At 42.8% G+C, this 21,310-nt stretch overlaps 1 protein-coding gene across 9 annotated transcripts in view; it reads left to right on the top strand.

Annotated features, from left to right (window-relative positions):
- Positions 1-21,310, top strand: part of LOC122402021 (forkhead box protein P1) — a 353,183-nt gene that overhangs the window by 187,186 nt on the left and 144,687 nt on the right. For all 9 annotated transcript variants that reach the window (XM_043404517.1, XM_043404516.1, XM_043404515.1 and 6 more), the window contains one exon: positions 19,191-19,325. In XM_043404517.1, the coding sequence (XP_043260452.1) occupies positions 19,191-19,325 (135 nt within the window). The remainder of the gene's footprint in view (positions 1-19,190; positions 19,326-21,310) is intronic.

Here is a 21,310-nt window from a genome sequence, read left to right as displayed (position 1 = left end):
TGTTTCAAACTCCATCCAGCGAACGTTCCTCTTGCAATTTCAGCCGTTGGCTATCTACATTATTGCCTGCTACTAAAAAATTATACAGCGAATGCATCGAAATGTTTATTTATCAATGTTTCAATCGCATCGCTTGATATTTGTACGAACGTGGAGCATGGTTTATATAAAATTGCAAATATTATTTAACCCTTTGCATCTCTCGAGTCTTCATTAACGTGAACAACTAGCAATGCCAATTTTAATTTTAAAATGAAAAAGTATTCTCCTCACAAAAATTTATAAATGCTTATGATACAAATTTAATTCATATATTTACGAACATTCAATTTGTATTGGAAATGAAACTTGACTCGAACCATGGTACGTATTATGTTTGTCGCCACAGCGTTAATACTCTATAAAAGGAACCAAGTCTACGATAGAATGTAATTAAAAAATACTAGACCATGCCAATGATGTTCGAAGTAAACATCGAACGAAAAATTTCGCACATAATTTATCACGTGTCGTTTATTCCCCCATCAAAGGAGCTCCGGGGGGTACAGTCTTTAATCATCGCGTTAAATTTTCTCCGGCGCGTTTCCACTTGACGTTTCGCGGCGCGGAATCCATGTGTCGGTTCCGGAGACGGCGTGGGTGGAGGGGTCGCGGCGGTCGGTCGTTTATGGCTGAAGCCGGTCGCGAATGGGGGAAGGATTCGGTAATTATTCGCCATAGGCTTGAAAAATTGCCACCTAATCCCGAAATCGATAGTCTCGGCAGAGAACGCGCGAGTGTAAGGAGCACCCTATCTATCCTTCTTCGCCTCGCGTGCGTATCAGTCATTTTTTCCAGCCCCCTCAACGGGGAAGGAGGTTGGAAGTCTGGTTGGCCTTTTCTCCGCGAGGACGACGCCCCCCCAACGACGTATTATGAAAATAATGTATCGATATCGTAATAAGGGAATGATTGGATACGTCGACGCTGATATATTCATCGGCAACCCCTAAATTCACCCCTTCGCGGGGCCCGGGTGCCGCGCCATCACCGTCGTTTCGCATTCGCGCGGACTATTATTCATACAACGTACGGGGCTTTGCGAGGTGTCTGGTTTATATCTTCGGGGCGGTAAAGCGCCATTTTTTGGATGAGGCATTGCGGTTATAACGAAAGATGGAGAAGCGCCGGAATTTTTTCTCCGCGGCGGCACCCGGGGAAACAAATATCCCCCGGAAAACCATCCACCGATATCGAAAATATTTTCTCGACCCTTTCGCGGCGCAGGAGTTCGGGCGAAATCCAAGTTGACCACGATGAAATTCGTACTATATCAGTTTAATACGAATAGATAGCCTCGGGGAGGAGAACGAAAAATCAAGATTGGCTCACGTGAACAAAAAGTTTATTAATAAATGAACAGATAATATAGTCATGCGAAGTTTATTCAAAATCAACGAGCAAAATTTTTACATCAAAATCCTGAAAAAAGACAGCCAAAGTGTTAACTTAGGATTTAATTCCAAGTAATTTTTCACACGTATACTATTTAATTTTGTTTAAATTGATGATTCATGATTTGAAATTTTTTAATAACTTTTTAACAAAGCCTCCATCAACAAATTGATATTCTTGATTTTTGTCTTATTTTGACCTCCCGAATCTCCCAGTAAAATTTTGCCCAGGGATGGCCGAACACCCTGTATAAGATTTGATAACAAGGGTGTATCTTGAGGATTATGACACGTGACATGAAGAATTTGTGACGAGTCAGACTCGTCATTGTATGGGAAGGAGTTAAATCGATAATAAGAAAACTCCTTCTCGAATAGGGGGTGAAATAATAAGGTATAAATACAGTAGTTATTTCGAAGCAGCTATTTTGTTTCGACCAGCGAAGCTGCCCGACTTTCCTCCAGCGCGACGAACGCATACATTTACATGACATTACACGGACTGACTTCTGAGCGTCCGATACATTATGAACGACGCGCCCGGAGCAGCATGCCGTCTAGAAACCTACAAATCAGAAATTCGTGTCAACGAAACTCGTCTGGTTTCCTTCGTTCCTCCTGCGGACTCTTCCTTGACGTCGCCACCCTTGCCCGCGCTACCCCGTTGTCTGTTCTTAACGTCACAACATCCTCGCGCACCTACGGAGACGCCACGATTAAACGGAGAACGAACGATCCTCCACCCCTGCCACCCCATTTCCCGGAGTTGGTAATCGGCTCGTCTCGCGATCTCGCGACCGATGTATAATTTATAAAACGGCATTAAATTGTCTATGTCGCAGACCCGCTCGGTTTCTAGCTCGCGACGCCTCGCTGCTCCATTCGACGAGGGATGTATATATACACTACCCTCCAAAAGTTTGGAAGCAGTACCATCCGATAAAACGTCAACTTCTTTCGCTGATGGATCGAAAGCAACCCCCCACAAGAAAAAACATTTATTGCATATTTTAACGAATTTCTTTTGGGGGTTTACTTCTACATTTTTTTTGTCGAATTTCAATTTATAAATCGGAATTTCGCTGAACGTGGACGCGGTGATAAGGCGGTGAACTCTTTTGATTTTTTCTTGGAGGATTCTTTGGCAATTATGGAGTACTCAAGTGATGTATAGGAAATTTTTAATAACCTTGTGTAAACGTCACCAGAGAAAATAGATAACGAAAGTCCATTGATCGTAAACGGAAAATTGAAAAGGACTTAGTTCCTCCCATTTGGCGAGCGCCGTCTCCAAGTGCTGAATCTTTTTTACCACCCCCCAGTATATATGTCTAGGGGGTAGGAGGGTGGTTGCCTGGAGAAAGGACATATTAGCTCGACTTAAGGCGTGGCATAATGATCTCGAGGCGAAACCGTCTTATTCCGAGGTCGGTGGCTCGTGCAGCGCACGGGGTGGGGGGCACGGTTCTAGGGGGTGGTTTCGTGGGGGCTGTGGGCACTCGGGCGAAAATAAGTGCGAGTTTCAGCCACCGCTGATTGCGAACCGTGACTCTTCGCGATGCTCCGCCGCAGTATAAAGTAATGTCTTCGCAGAACAGAAAGAGGGTACGCGGGAGGGTAAGGTCTGAAGCTCGCCCGGGCCCGGAGGTTGGAGGGTAAGCTTTAAAATCGGCGTCAAACGCGAGGAGGGCCGCCCCTCGCCGCAAATTTTTATTCATTGACACTACACGGCCGAGCACCCTCCAACCGCGAACGAGCCCGAAAGACGGAGGTGGCTCGAGTGCTTCGGTTTTTCTTCGGCACTCGTTGCGCGATATTGGTGAACCCTCGAGACCTCCTTTTTATTCTTATCATTATCCGCGACTCTCGCGTCAACGAGTGCCGCTGTTATCAAATCAAGCACGGATGACCGACGGTGAACTTTCACAAAGCAGAAAGAAAAACGTTCAACGACTAAAATTACACGTTTGTGTCTTATTTTTATTTATTTTGTACAGTTAGCGTGTACGTATTTGGTACAAATACCAGGTTTCATCAGAATTCTAGGCAATATAAATTACTTGAGTTACACTGTTTTACAGACAAAGTTTAAAAATAAAATTCTACGTGTCATGTAGAGTAGGTCAGAAATCAGTTAAAAAGTTGCGCCAAAGAATAAAATTGTAATTAAATACGGAATAAATTCAATTGCACTGCAGATCTCGACTCAAAGCTCTATTTTTATTTGACACAAATTCTGTACAACATGAATTACTTAACTCACTAAGTTTCTCACATCGAAACATTTGAAAATAAAATTGCACGTGTCCTCAGAAATCAGCTAAAAAGTTGTACCAAACAATAAAATTGTAATTAAATACGAAAGGCAGTAATCACAGCATGTTTCCAATTTTATGAAAATTTAATTGTACTCCAGATCTCGACTGAAAGCTCTATTTTTATTTGACACAAATTCTGTACAATATAAATTACTTAACTCACAGTTTTTCTTTAAAATTGTACACGCTTTAAAGTACAGCCCCGGGAGGTCGTAGCTGCATATGCGTCCAGTTTACGGTTGAATAGGTGAAAGTTCGGGCCGAGGGATGAAGTTGCAAATCGAAGGAAACTCGGAAACTTCATAAATCACCGTAGGAACGTGAAAGTGGGCAAGGACGGATCGCAAATGTGCGAACGCGCGTGTGCTTTTGGGGAAAATACGGACAAACACGTATGCCCGGGGGCCCCAGGTCTTTATTTACTCTAAAAGGTAAAGGGAAAAACCGGAGCGGCGGTCTGTCCATCCATACCTCGGCGGCCACTCTCGAAGCCTGACCGTTCTCACAGTAAATATATCGAAGTGAATTGCAACTTCGTCCCTAATCCAACCCCGTGCTCGAGGCCTGATCCATGGCGCGGCACTAAATTCGTCCTGAATTTATAAGGTCCCGAGACGTCTTCGGTCGATGTCCTAGAATTTACTCGCCCCTGCATCCGTCGATACTAAGCATCCATTCATTATTTAAACAATAGCGATGCAGTGACGTTTTCATCGTTCTTCTTAAAGCTCTAAAACTGAGCATTTTATTACTTGGAATTACTAGGAGTGAGTAAACGAAATCTATAAAATTATCATATACAGCTGTGGCCACGATTTTTTGTCTAAATTAAATATAGAAAATTGTATGTTGGTTTAAGAATGAATATCGTCTATAGATTTTGGACGAAGATGTGTTTTCTCTTGACGTTCCCAAGATTTTTGTTGGTCGACCCCATCGTGAGATAGCGTGACGAAACATATCCTACAACACTTGAGAACACATGTGGGCAACCACTTGGCCGCCACGATTTGTGTGACTTGCTGTACAGCGTTTCTCGATAACATAATTTTATATTATTTATCGTGTAATACCTTAGTCCACGTATACTAATTATTTTTATCGTGAACACATACAATTTCGCGAGTATCTTTTACTCGTGCTTTATTAATTAATTATATGTTTGTACGTTCACTTTATAATTTAAAAGAGGGTATCTTTTGTAGGATATCTATTTTCTATAATAAAAAGTAGAGTTAGAGCATCAAAAAATGGTATTAAATTTCAGACCATCTGGATCAATAAAAAATTAAAGCTGTGATTTAATGCTTCTGTATTGTAACTTTGAAAAATTGTAAACCAGCTTTTTGTCCCCCGCGTGGGAGTATAAAATCTTACATAGCGTCTGTTAGTAACGAGAGATCGGAGGTACGTGAAATAGCGATCGCGACTAGGCGAGTAGCGCAATAATAATCGCGATACGACTTTGCACCCAGCGTAACGCAAATGTAATGCTCCGGATGGGGCACGGCTAAGGTGGCTGTATTGGACAGATGATATCAGTTCGACAAAGCATTTGAAATAGACATTTGCTGGATTCCGGGGCGGGCAACCGGGGACTAAGCGGCCGGTGCTGCTGAGATACAGTTATGCAATAATGAGCTAATGTGGGTAATAGGATTATTCCGGAATCTCCTGTAATTGGCCGCTGAAAAGGTGAGCTCGGTTTTGCTAATCACCCACTAAAAGGTAACTTTGGACGCTTTACAGTTAAGCTTAAGAGGTTTACTGGGCTTTACACGCATACGGATACTTTACGATTGTTTCCTTTTTCGCGTTACGCACGCACAAAGCCCTGTCATTATCATTTTAACGCAATAGGATTAATTATACGTTCGTTAACGTGAGCTTCGCGAGGAGACACATCCTCGCGGCCGTTTTTCGTGTTCCCGGCGCCGCAAAACTTCCACGGCCTAACGAGCAGAGTCCACTTTTTCGTGGACTTTTGTACAAAATACTCAGATCGAAGACGTGTCCATGATACATTAAATTAATAACAAGATTTCAACTACTTGGACTGTTTTGAAGTTATTTAAAAATTATCCAATATCCAATGTTGAAGACGTAATGATATATAAAATTAATAACAGGGTTACAACTGCTTAGACTGGTTTCAAGTTATCTAAACAGTATCCAATATCCAACGTGTTATGTTTATTATATACATGTCCATCAATCTGCAAAGTGAATACGGAATCCACGATAAATACCTAGCCTCTCAATTTCTAAACGAGGAAGAATCGTCAAAGTCTAGAAAGAAATCACATCCTTGAATTGTAATCTTACATGTCTTCCTACACAGACCCGCATCTTTTACAGCGACCATTTTGAAGGCAATTTGAAAATTCTAGCGAACGCGCGCGAGTGTATCGGGCGAGGATCGCCAGAGGCCAGCGAGGATTTGCTCCTGTAGGACCTTATCTGCGCCGACGGAGATTTTATTTAGATCCCCGGCTATAAATGCGAAACGTTTCTGGGCTCCACGGCGGCCAATCAAGCGGAGAGGCGAGCGCGTGAGCGTTAAGGGTGTTAGGACCATCGGATGTCCACACCTCTGTTGTCAGCTAATGCCCGGCCATTGTGAAGGGTCGCTCGTAAGCGTACCGAATCTTCTCCGAAGGTGTTGCCCCCGGAAAGTGTCCTGCGGGGAAAAAGTAGGGTGTCGGGAAAGGAAAAGGGAAGGAAGACGGGTGAAGTCAGCCGCGTATTAGTGGAAGTTTCACGGATTCCGCTGGAACCACCCCGTTCCCCTTGGACACGAACCGGTCGACACCCTTGGTGGCTATCGGCCGACGGCAATCCGGCTAAATCTCTTCCACCATAAACGGCTAAACAAAGAGGTCCATTCTTCAGAGCCAGCGACCCCCTCGTCGCGTTCCCCGGCCGACCTGCCCACTACCCTTATCGGCCGCTGTCCACCACTTACGATCATCCATCTGGATCTTCTCCTTTCCGAGCGAAAAGCTCCGGGACCGACGTGATAGTTCCACCCGCGCCATTGTCCAGGGTGGATTTTTTCGCGATACAGAGTTCGTTTCCCGTGCGCGGGAATCGAATCGTCGCCCTAACGGCGCTGCCCTGTCAGAGACGGATGAAGTTGATCAAAGGATTCGACCGTGGAGGATCTAATTCGATGGTCCGACGTGGGGTGGGCCAGTTGGAAACTGGTCGACATCTGTGTCCTCAATTTTTGAGAATTTTTTTCAAATCAAACTGCGAGACTCTCTTGTGCGAGTTTTGAGACACGTATTTAACTTGAAAATCATAACAATTACAATTACGTGTGCTACGCGACTGAGTGCAGATGTATGTACATCTGAAGTGCAAGATTTACTGTCAAATAATGATGCTCCAGTAAATAAAAACAAAATCTCGAACACCCGAAGGAGAAAAACTCGAAATTTGGACACACTCTGAAATGATCACTTTCCAAGGATGAGAATTTTTCGAAAGACGTTGAATTAATTAACCGGAAAATCTAAGAATTAAGAAATCGTATAGGAAGATATATATTTAGTATGTTGCTGAGAATTCTGTATTTTTATATACAATCTACTAGAAAGGCAAAGTCTGACGAAGCGATTAGATAATTATTGGCATGGGTTTGAGAGTGTTGCTGGGTTCAGCGTCGAGAAGATGGAACGGGAACCCGACGAGGGCTTCTTATTTCGCGCTAGTATCAGTTTGGAGACGACAGAGAGAGAATGGAAGGTTAAGATCGTCCCTCTCGGTCCATAATAAAAGAAGGCAGATTAATGCCTTCGGTCTTGAATCCAATCAACATTATTCTGACAATAGTCCGCCAGCCAATACCCGTTCTACTCTGCTCGAGCTGATATTATCAACAGTTCGCCCCGTCCTCCTCCCAACCGCCCCCTCCAGCCACTGTTCTGTACGACAGCCACCCCTAACGTCTTTCTCTACCCTCGTGCCGCTTCTCGGTACTTTCACACCCCTAGACACCTCGCTCGTTCTTAATTCCACGGCCGGATGATAAGTATGCTAACAAGAGAACCACCGGCACGGATACAGAAGAGGGAGGGGGGGGGCGGGAGGGTGTGGAACGGCACGGGTGACTGGTACCTTAAACCCAAATTAACGCTACGCTCACATAAACGCCGTCGACTTCTCCGTCAATGTTAATGTCTACCAGAGGCCATTAGCCGATCGAACCTTGTCGAGAACTCGGATCGACGTTCGCTAAGGTCGAACGCTTTTCTTCGGCCCGCCCCCTTAATCGCCACCGCGATAAATCAGCCAGAGAAAAACGCGATGCTGGTCCGTCGATGGAACCAGTCCTTCGTACTGATATTTTTCGGGTCCCTTCGTCCGATGGTCAGTCGACTTCCAACGATAGAATCTCGCGACGTTTGTCATTACAGGCAAACAAATTCACCCTGAACCACTTACCCTTAAGTGGCTTACCATTTCAATATCACAATGACAAATATACATTTATTTTATTAGAAATTATTTTAATCCATCGGTTTATTAAATTGTACTGTTCTCCAAATATAGCGTAATCTTTTTGTCAGAGAGTAAATTGAAACTCGTGGTTTTTTATTTTCTTCGAATCGACAGCAGTGTACTTTGACATAAAAAATAAATATGTAGTTAATTTAAAAAGATAATGGTACAAGGATCACGGTCTCTTGGGACAGAGGTATGCAACGATTAATTGGACAAAAGAAAAGCTTGTTTGCAACATAGGAGAGAAATGTGGAAATACAAACATATTTAAAAGAGAATCCAGCAGCCGGACACGTCCATACGTTTCATATTGGTAGAAAACAAATTCTAAAAAATTCCGAATTAATAGAAACACAGTGACGTTATATTGCTATTTCTACTACAAGCAACTAGTGGACAGTTCTCTTCCACTGGTGGTAATATTCAGTGTCGCGCGTTGTTCGGATAATTTGTTATTGGAATACCATAGTAATACAGATTTATTGGAATAACATTCCAAAAAAGCTTCCTACAATAAAGAACAACCAGCATGTCATTCGTGACTATCGAGCAGGGGTGCAATCTCGATATAAAAATACATTGGATTAAAATCTTTTTACGATGAATTCGTTCTTGAATAAGTGTTCTTTAGGATCGAGAATAATTTGGTCGCTTTTATTTTTGCTCAAATTTTCACGTCATTTAATTCTTTCACCTTAATTTTTCTTGCAAACTACACGTTGTATAAAAAAATGTTTCCAACGAAAGTTGTTTGATATAAAGAGGAGCATACACGGTAACAATTAATTTTTAACTTTACAAGAAAAATTAAGGTGAAAGAGTTAAATGACACCCTGTATAACGTAGTAGATGTATTTATTAGTACAAGAGTTTTGCAAATACTTTGCCAGAGACTTTCATCAAATAAAACAATTATAAATTAATTGAAATAAACGTGCCAACAATTTTTGGCCGCAAAACTCGAGCCACGGATCCTCCAAAGGGGTTGTTTTGCACCACCAGTCTTGCAAATATCGGTGAAACAGAACTCTGAGAAAGAACTACGTAAAGAAAATTCTCGACAAACAGACATTTCGCCGGCGAGTTCTGAACGACGACCCGCGGAAAATTTTCATCCCCCGTGGCGGTTATCGCTGGTACTTCCGCGAGTTGTAAACCGTACCCTTTCTTTAACAAATACGCCCATCAAAAACTAATATCCATAGTTTTCGATGGGATCGCCCTCGCCGCCGCGACACCGCCCCAAGGAAAAGCCCCGCGAAGAAAGAACGACGACCAACACGCGACACGGTGGACAAACCGGGGCGAAGTCGTGCCAAGGGGGAGCGTTTCGGGAACCTATAAAGCCGTGTTTTACGAGGGAAGATAATGCGATGAAAGATGCGAACGGCGGCCAGTCATGCCTAAAGAGTATGTGTAACCGGACCATCCGACCGCCTTCTTTCACAGTCCCGATCTAACCCCCGCGGTTTTCGCGGCCTTTCACCGTGGGGTCGAAGACGGGGTGTGGGTGGACGGACCCGTTCCACGGCCATAATATATCAATTTCGTATTCTAATGTCCAGGCGGTTAATTCAAAAAGCGTCGACGCTGCGGAAACCTAAGCGGTCGTGGCTGCTCCCGGTTCCTGCCCGGAGGGTGACTGTCCTCCGGGTCCTCCTCCCACGTTCGCCCGTCGAAGAAATAAGGGTGGCACGGAATAGTTCTGATTCCCGGTGCTCGCCGCCTCGTTGTCACGTATGCTGTCGCTGATACGCGCGAGTTTCGCCATCAGCCTGTTCGCTCGTGTCGCAGATAATTGGGGGGAACGGCTGTTTGCGGTCCCGCGGGGATGCTCCGCCTCCGCCCCCGTCCTCCAGAAAACGGAATGACGTACAATCTGCCCGGGACTTCGGTACGAAAGCGAAATTGCGCGCGAAAGGGCGCCCGTTGCCCGATCGCCGAAGGAAGTACACGGTTCGCTCGTTTGTTTCTCGTTAATCGACCGTAAGAAGATGTCTCGAATTTTGCAATCGTGTTCGTAAGAAACAGAAAATTATTAGATCGAGGCTCAAAGTGAATGCAATTTTATTCTTTCTACTCGAAACGTACGGATTTCTTTTTCTGTGCGCAATGGGTGATTCTTAAAATGAACTCCAGGGGTGATTCGTAAGTTGGACAATTGTATCTGTCGTTGGTAAAAGATAAAGGCGACTCGGAGGCTCAACATGACATCGAATTATACCTGTGCTTTATGAAAGATGAACATGCCAATTCTGAAACGATGTTCAATTTAAGAATCATTGCTTAAACTTCGATATTTGACGGGAAATGTTGGATTTTCATTAACTTTGGGACCAACCGGAAGTTCGATTGATATGCAACTCAAAAATCGAACTCAGGATGAATGATTAGCAGTTACACAGGAAGTTGAAAGTTTGTACTAATCACTCGAGGTTACCAAGTACAAGTTATCAATAAATGTAATACAGTGTTTAAGGTAAACAATTTTCTCAACAAAATGGCGTTAAAATTTGTTTAGCCAGTTCCCCAGTCTATAAGAATTCATTTTTAACCCTATGCACTCGTATTTATATTTGAGAGAGCTACCAATCTTTTATTTATTTATTTCATTTCATATATACACACACATTTAAGCTGAAACTGAAAGTTTTGTAACAAGGGTCTCTAGAATGAAATACTAATGTATCAAGAATACTAATTTGTTGATTGAGGCTTGGTTAAGAAGTTATTAACATTTAAAGTGGTTCTCACTCAGTATGAATAACTCTACTTACTGACGTATCGACAGTCTTACAGTATTGTGAGTGAGAACCACTATGACTAGAATCTCCCATTAAAATTGTTCCCAGGGGTGGCCGAACACCCTGTATGTATGTCTAATAATAAAATGTAGAATAACGACTATATGGCGACATATGAGCGCAAAGGGTTAATATTCTTAACACTAAAACTACCGACAATTACAGTGTATTTATTTGTACCAATGAAATTGAAACAATAGATACGCGAAGAAATGTATAACTAAATGGAAATAAGTGCTTAAATATCGAGTAAATGTTTTAAAAATTGTATTAGAAATTACGAATGGGTCATTTTGACTGCTTTCGTATATAATTCTACTGTTAAGGAACCTTCGAATCCGTTTCGTTGGCACTCCAGCCCCGTTCGAGGTGTTTCCAATCCTCGAACGTCGCCAGCCGCATAATCGCAGCGTCCAGGCCGCAACGCGTGCCTAGGTGCGCGCAACGCGGACTATGAAGCGACGTTAGAAAAAAGCGATGAGTAATCTGTAATAAAATTCAACGGTGGAGTCGAGTGACATAAACTGCGTCGCGGATGGCCGCTTTATAGTCTCGTAATTTTCATCGTAACCGTCGCGGAACAATGTCGCCGCGTAGTCTCCGCGCGTTGCTCGATCTCCTGGACGACAGACGGAGAAAGAGATCCACCGTTTCGAGCGGACGAAAAAAAAGGACGAGAGAGTCCTTCGAGTGGCGCGAACTATTAAAAAGCGCGCGTCCGCTCAAATTCTCGCCGGTAGTAAATTACCCGAAAAAAGAAATAACCGTTGGATTCGACCACCCTCCTCCGTCGTTGCCCTCTCGCTCGGTTTCCGTCCGGTTCCTCGTCCCTCTAACCTGCTTCCGTCGCCCCTCGCTTAGTTTCAACCACCCCCTCGTCGACCCGAGAGCGTGCTCGAGAGATCGTCGGTCTCTCTTTCCTAGGGTAAAAACCTCTCTCAACGAGGAGCGTCGCGGTCTCAGATAAAAAATTAGCCGGAGTTGCAAACGTTTCCACCTTAAATCATATATTTATCGCGACATTAATTCAACCCTTTTAGGTACCCTCTTTTCCCCGGGGCCGCCACTCCGCACGGAGACCGAAACGCCTCCGTGTCCCTCGAGCTCCCTTTTTCTAGGCCCCCCCCCCTTCGTCTTGCCCCCGCGCGACTCCAACGACTAACCGCCCGTCCCGTTAGTACGCCCGCTAATTTCTCAGATTCGAGTATTTTTATGTACCGTCACGCGAACCTGACGGGGGTAAATCCTCTCGTTTATTATTTAGAAGGGGAGCCCGTGGACGCGTGTACGTGCGCAAAGGGTGGCCAGGAACCCGCCACACACGCGAAACCCCCGCTCGTGTTACCTTGTCCTTCTCTCCTTTTTAATGGGGATATACGATCTCGTTATCTCTTCTTACTTCGACTCCCGGCGATTATCCTTCTTTACGGTCGGTTTGCTCGATCGCGCACCCACGCGCACGGCGACGTGTCCCCCGCGCGAACGACCGTCCGGCTTCGTTCTTAATTCGTGTTGCGTCCGCTTTGGAAACGCGTTCCTCGGTTTTTAATTTTTACCCTCTTCGCGACGAAAGGATTAACCCCGTGCCCCGTTGATTGTTCAAAGGCCAGCTCTCGTCGTCGAAGTACCGCAGGATCTCTACTTTACATGTTTTAGACCACCGATGCAATCTAATTTTGGAAACTTTTCAACAAATTAGAGAATAAAATATATGCAACAAAGAGGCTCGAAAGTTATGGGTTCTGACACTTTTATTTTGTGTGGGTCACTAAAAGTATATACAAATTTTTAAAAACTATTATAATACAGCATCTCATACGTCATGGATTCCGAAAATGAATTATTTTCGATCAACTCGGAATTTTTTTTTATATTCGATCAAAATGAAAACATTTTTATGGAGACATATTACAATTTAACCTGTCGATTTAATAGAAAAAATTAGAAAAATACAAAAATTTAATCTGCATCTCACTCCCTCTTAAACAATGATCTCGAGAACAAAACCAATTAACCAGAACAAAAGAGGAAAAATCTTTTATTTTTTATTTATATATACACACACATTTAAGCAGAAACTAAAGGAAAACATTGTAAAAAGGGTCCCCAGAATGAAATACTAATCTAAATACAGTATTTTCTCTATATAAGCTCGGAACTCGTCCACGATATAGGCAAATATCATATCCCCTCTACTTATCCCCACTGCGTACCGTTAAAACTAAGCACTCGCTGTATCGGCGAGTATGCCTTCCTATGGGCGGTTCCCCGAGATAGCGGCGCGTTTGACAGTCGGTCGTCGAACATTGTCATACGATACGGGCTCAAATTACTAAGGCAACACTAGTGCAATAATACAAATTTTTTATTTTTCGTTTTCTTGTTTTGAAACTTTTAACATGTCTGTGACAGTTTTCTGATTTAACTAAGATCAAGTACAACATAATTTTTATTATTGTTTTTCATAAATTATAATATACATTTGACCTTTCTTTAAAGTGTATCCTCATCTGAAAAAAGGAATTGTAATTTAATTGACCTATCATTTATTTGCCGAAATCGTGAGACAACTCAGAGTAAAATAAGTTGGTTAAACAGTTTAAATTCGCAAGTTATGTATATCTTTTCGGGTTATATCACTATTGCAGTAAACGATCGATACATACATATATGTACTGAAGTTATGACACGATTTAACTAGTACATATACAATATTAAATCAACAACGAAATTCATCTTTATTTTTGTTCTTCCTTTTTTCAAACTTCATCAACATATTCGTGACACTTTTCTGATTAAAATGACACCAAATACGATATACAATTTAGGTCCTATTTACTAACGCAATAAGAAATCAAAGGCATGCATCGCTCAAGTGACTCCACGTCGGCTGTATCGAAACACAGGCGATGTTTACGCGAGCCTATAACAGAATCAGTATTTCATTCTGCGACCTCTACCAAGAGAGGTAGAAGTCAGAATTATAACACCGATTTCGTATAGGCTCGCATAAACATCGCCTGTGTTTCGTTACAGCCGACCCGAAGCGAAGGAAGCGATAGCAAATTCGGCGATGCTCGGCCGCTCAGCCCCTCTTTGTCATATGCTCGCTGTTCTTTTCTATACTCGCCGCCTCCAGTAGGCGTCAACAAAGTATCAAGAATCGTTTCTCGTCCACGATATAGCCGAGCGTTGAGCCCCGAGAGCGTCGCTTCTATAGAGACAATACTGTATATGTATAATAATAAAATGTAAGATGGCGACTATATGACAACATACGAGTGCAAAGAGTTAACTATCGTAAAAAGAAATTATAATTCTTCTGTATGAACATGTGCAATGCTATATGATTCTTTTAATAATGAAAAAATATAATTTCGTAGGCCACGTTTGCATTGTGAGTCACTCGATGAAAAGAAACTACGGCAGTCGTAGCCCGGGACATCAAAGATTTTTGGCGGCAATTTCCAGCCCCGCGCGGCGCGTCTACGCTTATGCACAGTGACGTAACCAAACACCATCGAATTCACGAGAGCGCATTACTCACAATGAAATAGGAAACGAGACGTATGTACGTACCCCAGAACCCCAGAGCGACGGTTGTTTACTTAATAAATACATATTTAGTATACGCCACGTACACAACCCAGGCTGGCCGGCTGCGCCTATTTTTGCCCTCAGTTTTGTTGTCATAGGACCGGCGATGGGACGGGGTTCCCCTCGCCGAACCACCGTGGGTTACGGGATACACCTAGCTGCTCGACAATGGGAACGGCTAAAGCCGAGGATTTGCTTCGAATAGTTCTGATAGGACTAGTATCGTAAGCCTAATAAAGTCGCTCGTGGAATTTCTCTTCATCCCCCGTTCGTTCCACGCACGACACCGCCAACGGACAGTTGCAAAAGTTTTCAAAGTTTTTCATTCGTTCCCTTTTATTTACCGTACCGAATTTTATCATTTATTCCCTGACAATTCGACTTACAAATAAACGTAAAACGTTTTATTCTTTGGGTCCACAAAACTCAAGAAATTGGAACGTCCGAAGTTTTCTTTAACTCGAGCATCCTGAATAACAATTCCGCTCTTGTTCGACTATGCACGTGCGCAGCAGTTAAAAGGTTAACGACTCTATTCTGTATAAAAACTGTACGAATTCAAGTACCCAGGCAGAAAGAGAGCAAGGTGAACGGTTTTGCAACCTAACGTTTCAGAAAAGAATTGTGCTGCGAACGTAAGTAATTTTCCCTGTATCGGCGGGAAATTTTTAAAGCGTGGTTCTGCGAAGTACAATTGTCGTGTGTTCGAAACACGAGTGAAAGGAATATTTAAGGACACGCCGTTTCGAGGAATATTTCGTCCCCCATTTCCGGTTCGCCTATACAAACTTGAGCCGGTGGTTCAGGTTGCGTCAGACAACACGTGTACACACGTATTTACGAAACGAGAGGAGCGCGCGAACCTCCTCGCATTTATACGTACCCCAGTCATCTAACGGACGGAATATTCATAATTTAGTAACCGCATTGTTGATCGAACCGTTCGGGTCCATCGAGCAGACTGTACAATTTTCAAAAACTCAACCTGCCCCCCTTTAGAAAAGAATTAATATTAAAATGTATATCATTTGTAAAAGTAAATTATCGTTCGGTGAATCTCTGATAAAAGTTTCATTTAAACGTATTAATAATCACAGGAAGTTGCATTTAATTACGTAAATGGGAAATCTGGTAAAAACATCTATCCATGAATTTATTACCTGAAAAGGTGTACTGAAAGCAGAATACTAAACAAGAATTTGTTCGCCTTTTTTTAATTGCAATACTTTCTTTTCTTTGTGAATGTTATATCGAATTGGGATACATTTTATATAATTTGTTTAGGTATATGTGTAAATACTGAAAAATATAATTGAGCATTTTAGTCTTCTTTAAGCGTTCGCACAACAACCGTTGAATAATGAAATTTTATTACACGAAGAAACATCTGAATTCCTTCTGTGTCTAAAAAACCTAATCTAAATGCATTCCTCCAAACCAGTGGTTCTTAGCCTCTTTAAACTCACGGCACATATTAGAAGATTCCTAATCTCTTCTGGCTTACTGTACAGTTTAGAGAACAGCCTTTGATCATGGATAATTCTAAGAGTATATTATACCAAGGGAAACATTTAAAATTTAAATAGAAATTAATATAAATAACTGTACATAGTAGAAAATATTCGAATTACATTGATCGTAGAATCAATTAAAAGTAACTACTAAAAATAAAAATTCACTACCAGATCAGAACCTCAAACTTATAAACTAAAACTTCGATTATAGATCACTTATTTTTGTAACTTCGTTAGAATACACTAATCCTCCGCAAACTAATTTCCTTCAACGCCTCAACTCGAAAATTTCTTTGGTTCCGCGGTGGAAGTTCCAAATAGTTAAGAATAAATAAACCTCACTAGTATAAACGCGTACGCTACTGTCGCACAATTTTATTTGTTGGTTATTGAAAATATCAAGGATATGCCTAATCAGAGAGAACGTTTGACGCGTTTAAGAATCACTGCTCCGAAAAAAGAATGTCCATTCCAGTTCCCAAGAGTCGAAGCTCACAAGACCGTTGGAAACACTTACCTCTAAAAACCCACCTACCCTAAGCTTTTCTAGCCCCTCCCTGGCGCGAGAAAAAGAACGAACGAGAGAGAGCGAGAGAGAGGGAGAGAGAAAAAAAAGAACTAAAACAGAGTCCCCGTCGCATGGACTCAGCTGCGCGCGTAACGTTAACGAAGCGGCCGATCGGCGTGTCACGGAGTTAGGCATAGCGCGCAGCCGCTCGCCAAACAACCGTGCGACGATGTGTAATGTTCGAGCACAGACAAGCATATGGGAAGACAAGAGAGAAGGCAAGACAGGGCCGAGCGAGCGAGCCAAGCCAGCCACGGTACAACGTGCCTCGTATATGATGTACTGGTTTGCCTGGCGGCGGTGGGGTCAGGGACGTGACGAAGGGTGGGTGTTACGGCGAAGCGAGAGGGGAAAAGTCTTCAGACACGGGGCAGGGGAGGGCAGGCCGCGATAAGTGGGGAGGGGGAGATGCCGACAGAGAGAAGGTAGGGCACACAAGAGTAGAAGACGTAGCTAGGCGGGATGGGGAGAGGGGTGAGAGAGCGGCTGAAAGCAGGCCTGTTGGTTGGTTTCAACTATATTTGTTTATATTTACACAATAAGCAACAGCCTCGCCTGTTGGGCGGCTTGGTATGCCTGTGCCGCTTTTAGTGTTTAGTCCTCGCTACTCGGTCGCCGCGCGAACGTTGCTTTTCGTCTTCTTTACGGCCGTCACCGTTTCTCCGCGTTGTACACCGCGGCCCTCCGGCCCGTCAGCCGGCTTCTCTTTCATTATCGGCCGCGTTCCGCGCCGCGTTTTGACGGCTCCGCGCGTCCACGTGCGTTCTAACCTCCAACCGACAGTGTGTTTCCTCGCCCCGTGTGTATACGTGCGTGCGCGCGTCGCGAACGGGAACAACGGACGCGACCCGCGCCGAGATTCTTTTTCGAAGCGAATCCGATCGCTTTGGGCATGATCGGTTCGCGAAAATCGTGACGGAGCAGCGGTGCTTCCGGTATGATGTTTCGACGATCGCGAGTGGTGATGCCGTAACCAAGTGTCCGTATTTACGTTCTGTTTACACGCCCGCCTTTTTCTTGGAACGGAAAGTGTTGCGACCGGGTGTGTGAAATGATTTGACCCGCTTACGCGGCTGGATATTTGACTACGCTCTCATGAATACCGGGCCAACTGTCGGTTGGCCGCATCGAGGAACGAGGATTTTTCTCGAAGTAAGCATCCACGACCAACGGTCCGAGAAACTTAAAAAAGAAACGTGTCTCGCGGTTACGAGGCGAACGTGGAATTTACGAATCGTACGATTGCTAGAAGGGGGCGGAGGTGGGGGAGGGGGTCCGCGGAGTCCTCGATTTATTGTTACGAGTTGAATAACATGAAAATTTTTTACACTTTTATACGAAACGAGTGAAATTTGAGTTAGCACAGCTGTGTTTAATCGAGTAAATGACGTTAATAAATCATTGTATTGTGTTCCTGGTCATATATTATTTTTAGTTTATACACTAAAATATATTTTGTTGTAACGCGTGCATATTTAGATGTTAACCTTAATTCTTCTTGGGTGCAGAGGTGACTAAAATTTTATTGGAGTAATAGATGATGAGTAGGAATAACCTATATAGTGATTTATTTGCAATTTAATTTTATTTTTATGGAACAAATAACAGATCGAAAGCTGTTCATCTTTTAATATCTGAAATTTTTATCTAAATAGGAGCTTTGTCCCGGCAATTATAGGGTTCATATACTAATGATATTTGACGTGTTTTATCGCATAATAGTAAATATATTTTATATCTTTTAATCTTGCTCAAGTTTCTTTTAATTTTTCCTTTTACAAGAAATTAGATACGGATCTCTGCTCAACTTCACGAAACTTCTAAGACCATTATATACTAAATGCATTGTAGAGAGAAAGGAAGATTGTATGTATAATCCACGTGGAGTTGACCTGAGACTAATCTTTGTTTCCTCGCACAATACATCGTATTATACGAAAAAACGATTCAATTTGCGTGGTATTCGAGTCACGTGGAAATCTTTGGAACGAATTCGTGCCTTCGCTATTTTCTTTCCTTTGTAGTGCCCATATTTGTTTCAATATTGTAATTTATTCGAAATATTTTTTGCAAGATTCTAAGAAAATTACCAGTTATTTAAAAAACGATTCGATTCGTAAGGTATGGGTTACGCGGAAAACTTTGGAACGAATTAACCACGTAAGTCGACATACTGTTTATTATTAGCGGCATGTTGGAGCGGAAAATTGTTGCGAATGCAATGGAATCGCGTCAGACGCGATCTAAAATTGTTCGTCCGGCGTAATATCGGATAACAATGCTCGATTCGAGAGCTTCATAGAACTTTCGTTATTCGCGATCGCGAAATATTCGACGACGGGACACCGGGGCGATCGAGGCATCGTCGAGGAATTTCGTTCGGTTCAACGTACGAAGTTCACTGCACCAGAATCCGCGGATTGACGTAACGATGATCGTGATTTCAGGACGATGGTATAATGGATCATGACACAGACGGAGACGGCGCGATCAACTTGTCAACGTCGCAACGACCCTCCGCCGCCACCACCCCTAATGGTGACACCCCCTCGTACGGACAAGATCAACAAGACAACGATCAGGTAAGGAGTTAATCTACGAAATTTGCATTCTACCAGACAACGATCAGCCATCACAGATAAATCTGATTTAATTTTGTTGTTAACAATATGAACTGCGATTCTTTAACTGCAATCAGAAGTTTGTGATAATCGAAATTTACTTTTCAGTTTGATATATTCCAATATTAGAGTTGAACGATGGTCCATATAGTTTCAGTGATTTGAACGCCACAGAGCTTTGGAGCAAAGTAATGGTGATAGAAATAATTTTCTCAGAGTTTAGAGTACCATATACATTATTTCAAATTATAAGTAAAAGTCGAGAATAAAACGGTTTATTTTGACCTGAATTAGAAAGTATAAAGTGGGGTTGTATCGTGAAATGGCATTCCCCCCTTTTCTTGACGGAAGTTTTTCCAATCGATTAAATTTGTATTCGTTTTTCTGTCTCATATATGTTATTCGAAATTTTTAAGATTTCAAAAGATCGTACATTTTCGATTAGCTTTTGCTAGAAATCATCGCTGAGACATCCTGTCGCGATCGTCGCCTCGCGAATGGCGCTAATTTTGAAAGCAAATATCAGCTCGTGTTCGATAAAGCCCAACGTGAGTTAAGACGTCCGGGGGAGAGTCATTGATTCCCGAGAACAGAGGAAATCTTCTCGCGATAAGAGGCACTCGGTTACAATCTCCGTTTCTGGGTCGTTGTAGAAAATCGAAAATGGAATCGAACGATCGGCCTGCATCCGGCCGTCGCGATACAAGACGAGAAAACGCGTAAACGTTCCGTGAGAGGTGGGGGTGTGTTTCGACCTTAAATCGACAGTTTTTCTCTTTTCTCCGTGGCAAGGCTGGCCCGAACGCGATACTTCCGAGGCGTTTGACACCCAGCCGCCATAAAATCGAGCCCCCTGATTTCAAATTCAATTCAAAATCCCGCGTTCGCGGCTGAACGCAATATACCCGGGTACGGGTAGCGGCGAGCGCGCTCGACGAGGGAAACAAATGTTTTATGGCCCTTAAAGCGGCCTTTTCGACGGTTTCCTTTTCCGAAGGGGGGAACGATATGGCAGCGTCGTTGACGCAGGTATAGAAGCCGGCCTCGGAATGCATATATGCGTGACACGCGCGGTTAGACAGCCCCGAGAACTGTACTTCCATTCCGATACGTTGCGCCGTGAAAACAGTGTTTCAAAACAGTCGCTTAGTAACAGCTAAATGAGAACAAATCGACAGTACAAAACGAAACTTACCCTTATTAACCCTTTGTCGCAACAGTTTTAAATTATCTTTGGAAGGAGAAATTATTTCTTGGTTATTCACGAACTAATTAAAACCTTTAGACCTTCTATACAACGTCGTGCACTTGGATTTTAATATTTCTTTTTAAGTGCAAAATAGTTTTGCTTTAAATTGCTGAGCAAATACAGGGGATCCTTTTATGAGGACTTTATTCTTTTTCATGGGTTCTCAATGATAGACAGGACTTCCCAAATCTTTATTTTTCCCCAAATACTTTGGGGGTCTATGCAATGGAGTGTTAATTTTTTGCGTTACAAGGAAACATAAATTCAGGAGTTTACTAAAAGATTATGGGACCTCGACTCTGTTAGAGATAGTGGTTAGAATTACGTATCTTTTCAAGGGTACTGGAGCATACGGGCACAATTAGCTAGTAAATTATTAGGAACACTATTATAGAGAAGTGACGACTGTATGCTGTAGAAAATATTGCAATGATGTATCGTCTTTCATTGTCGTTCTGGAAACAATTATATTCTTTTACTATGCTGGTTCCTCGAATGCAAAATCTCCAAACACTCACGTTTCACGTCGTCCTCATTGTTTAGTCTAAGTCTGAATGAATTATAGTTTTTATTATATATAGATTTTGTTTCCAATAGCAACGACCCATGAAACCATTTACATACGTGTTCCATTCGATCAGTAAAATGTGAAGCAATCTTAAAAAATGTTGACCTTGAAAGTTGATCAAGGTCGATT

The sequence above is a fragment of the Colletes gigas genome, unplaced genomic scaffold, assembly GCF_013123115.1.
Source record: "Colletes gigas isolate AHSC1104 unplaced genomic scaffold, ASM1312311v1 Colletes_gigas_Sc00031, whole genome shotgun sequence".
NCBI classification, from domain to species: domain Eukaryota; kingdom Metazoa; phylum Arthropoda; class Insecta; order Hymenoptera; family Colletidae; genus Colletes; species Colletes gigas.
The sequence above is the reverse complement of the archived record's forward strand: the minus strand, read 5'-3'. Positions and strand labels throughout refer to the sequence as shown.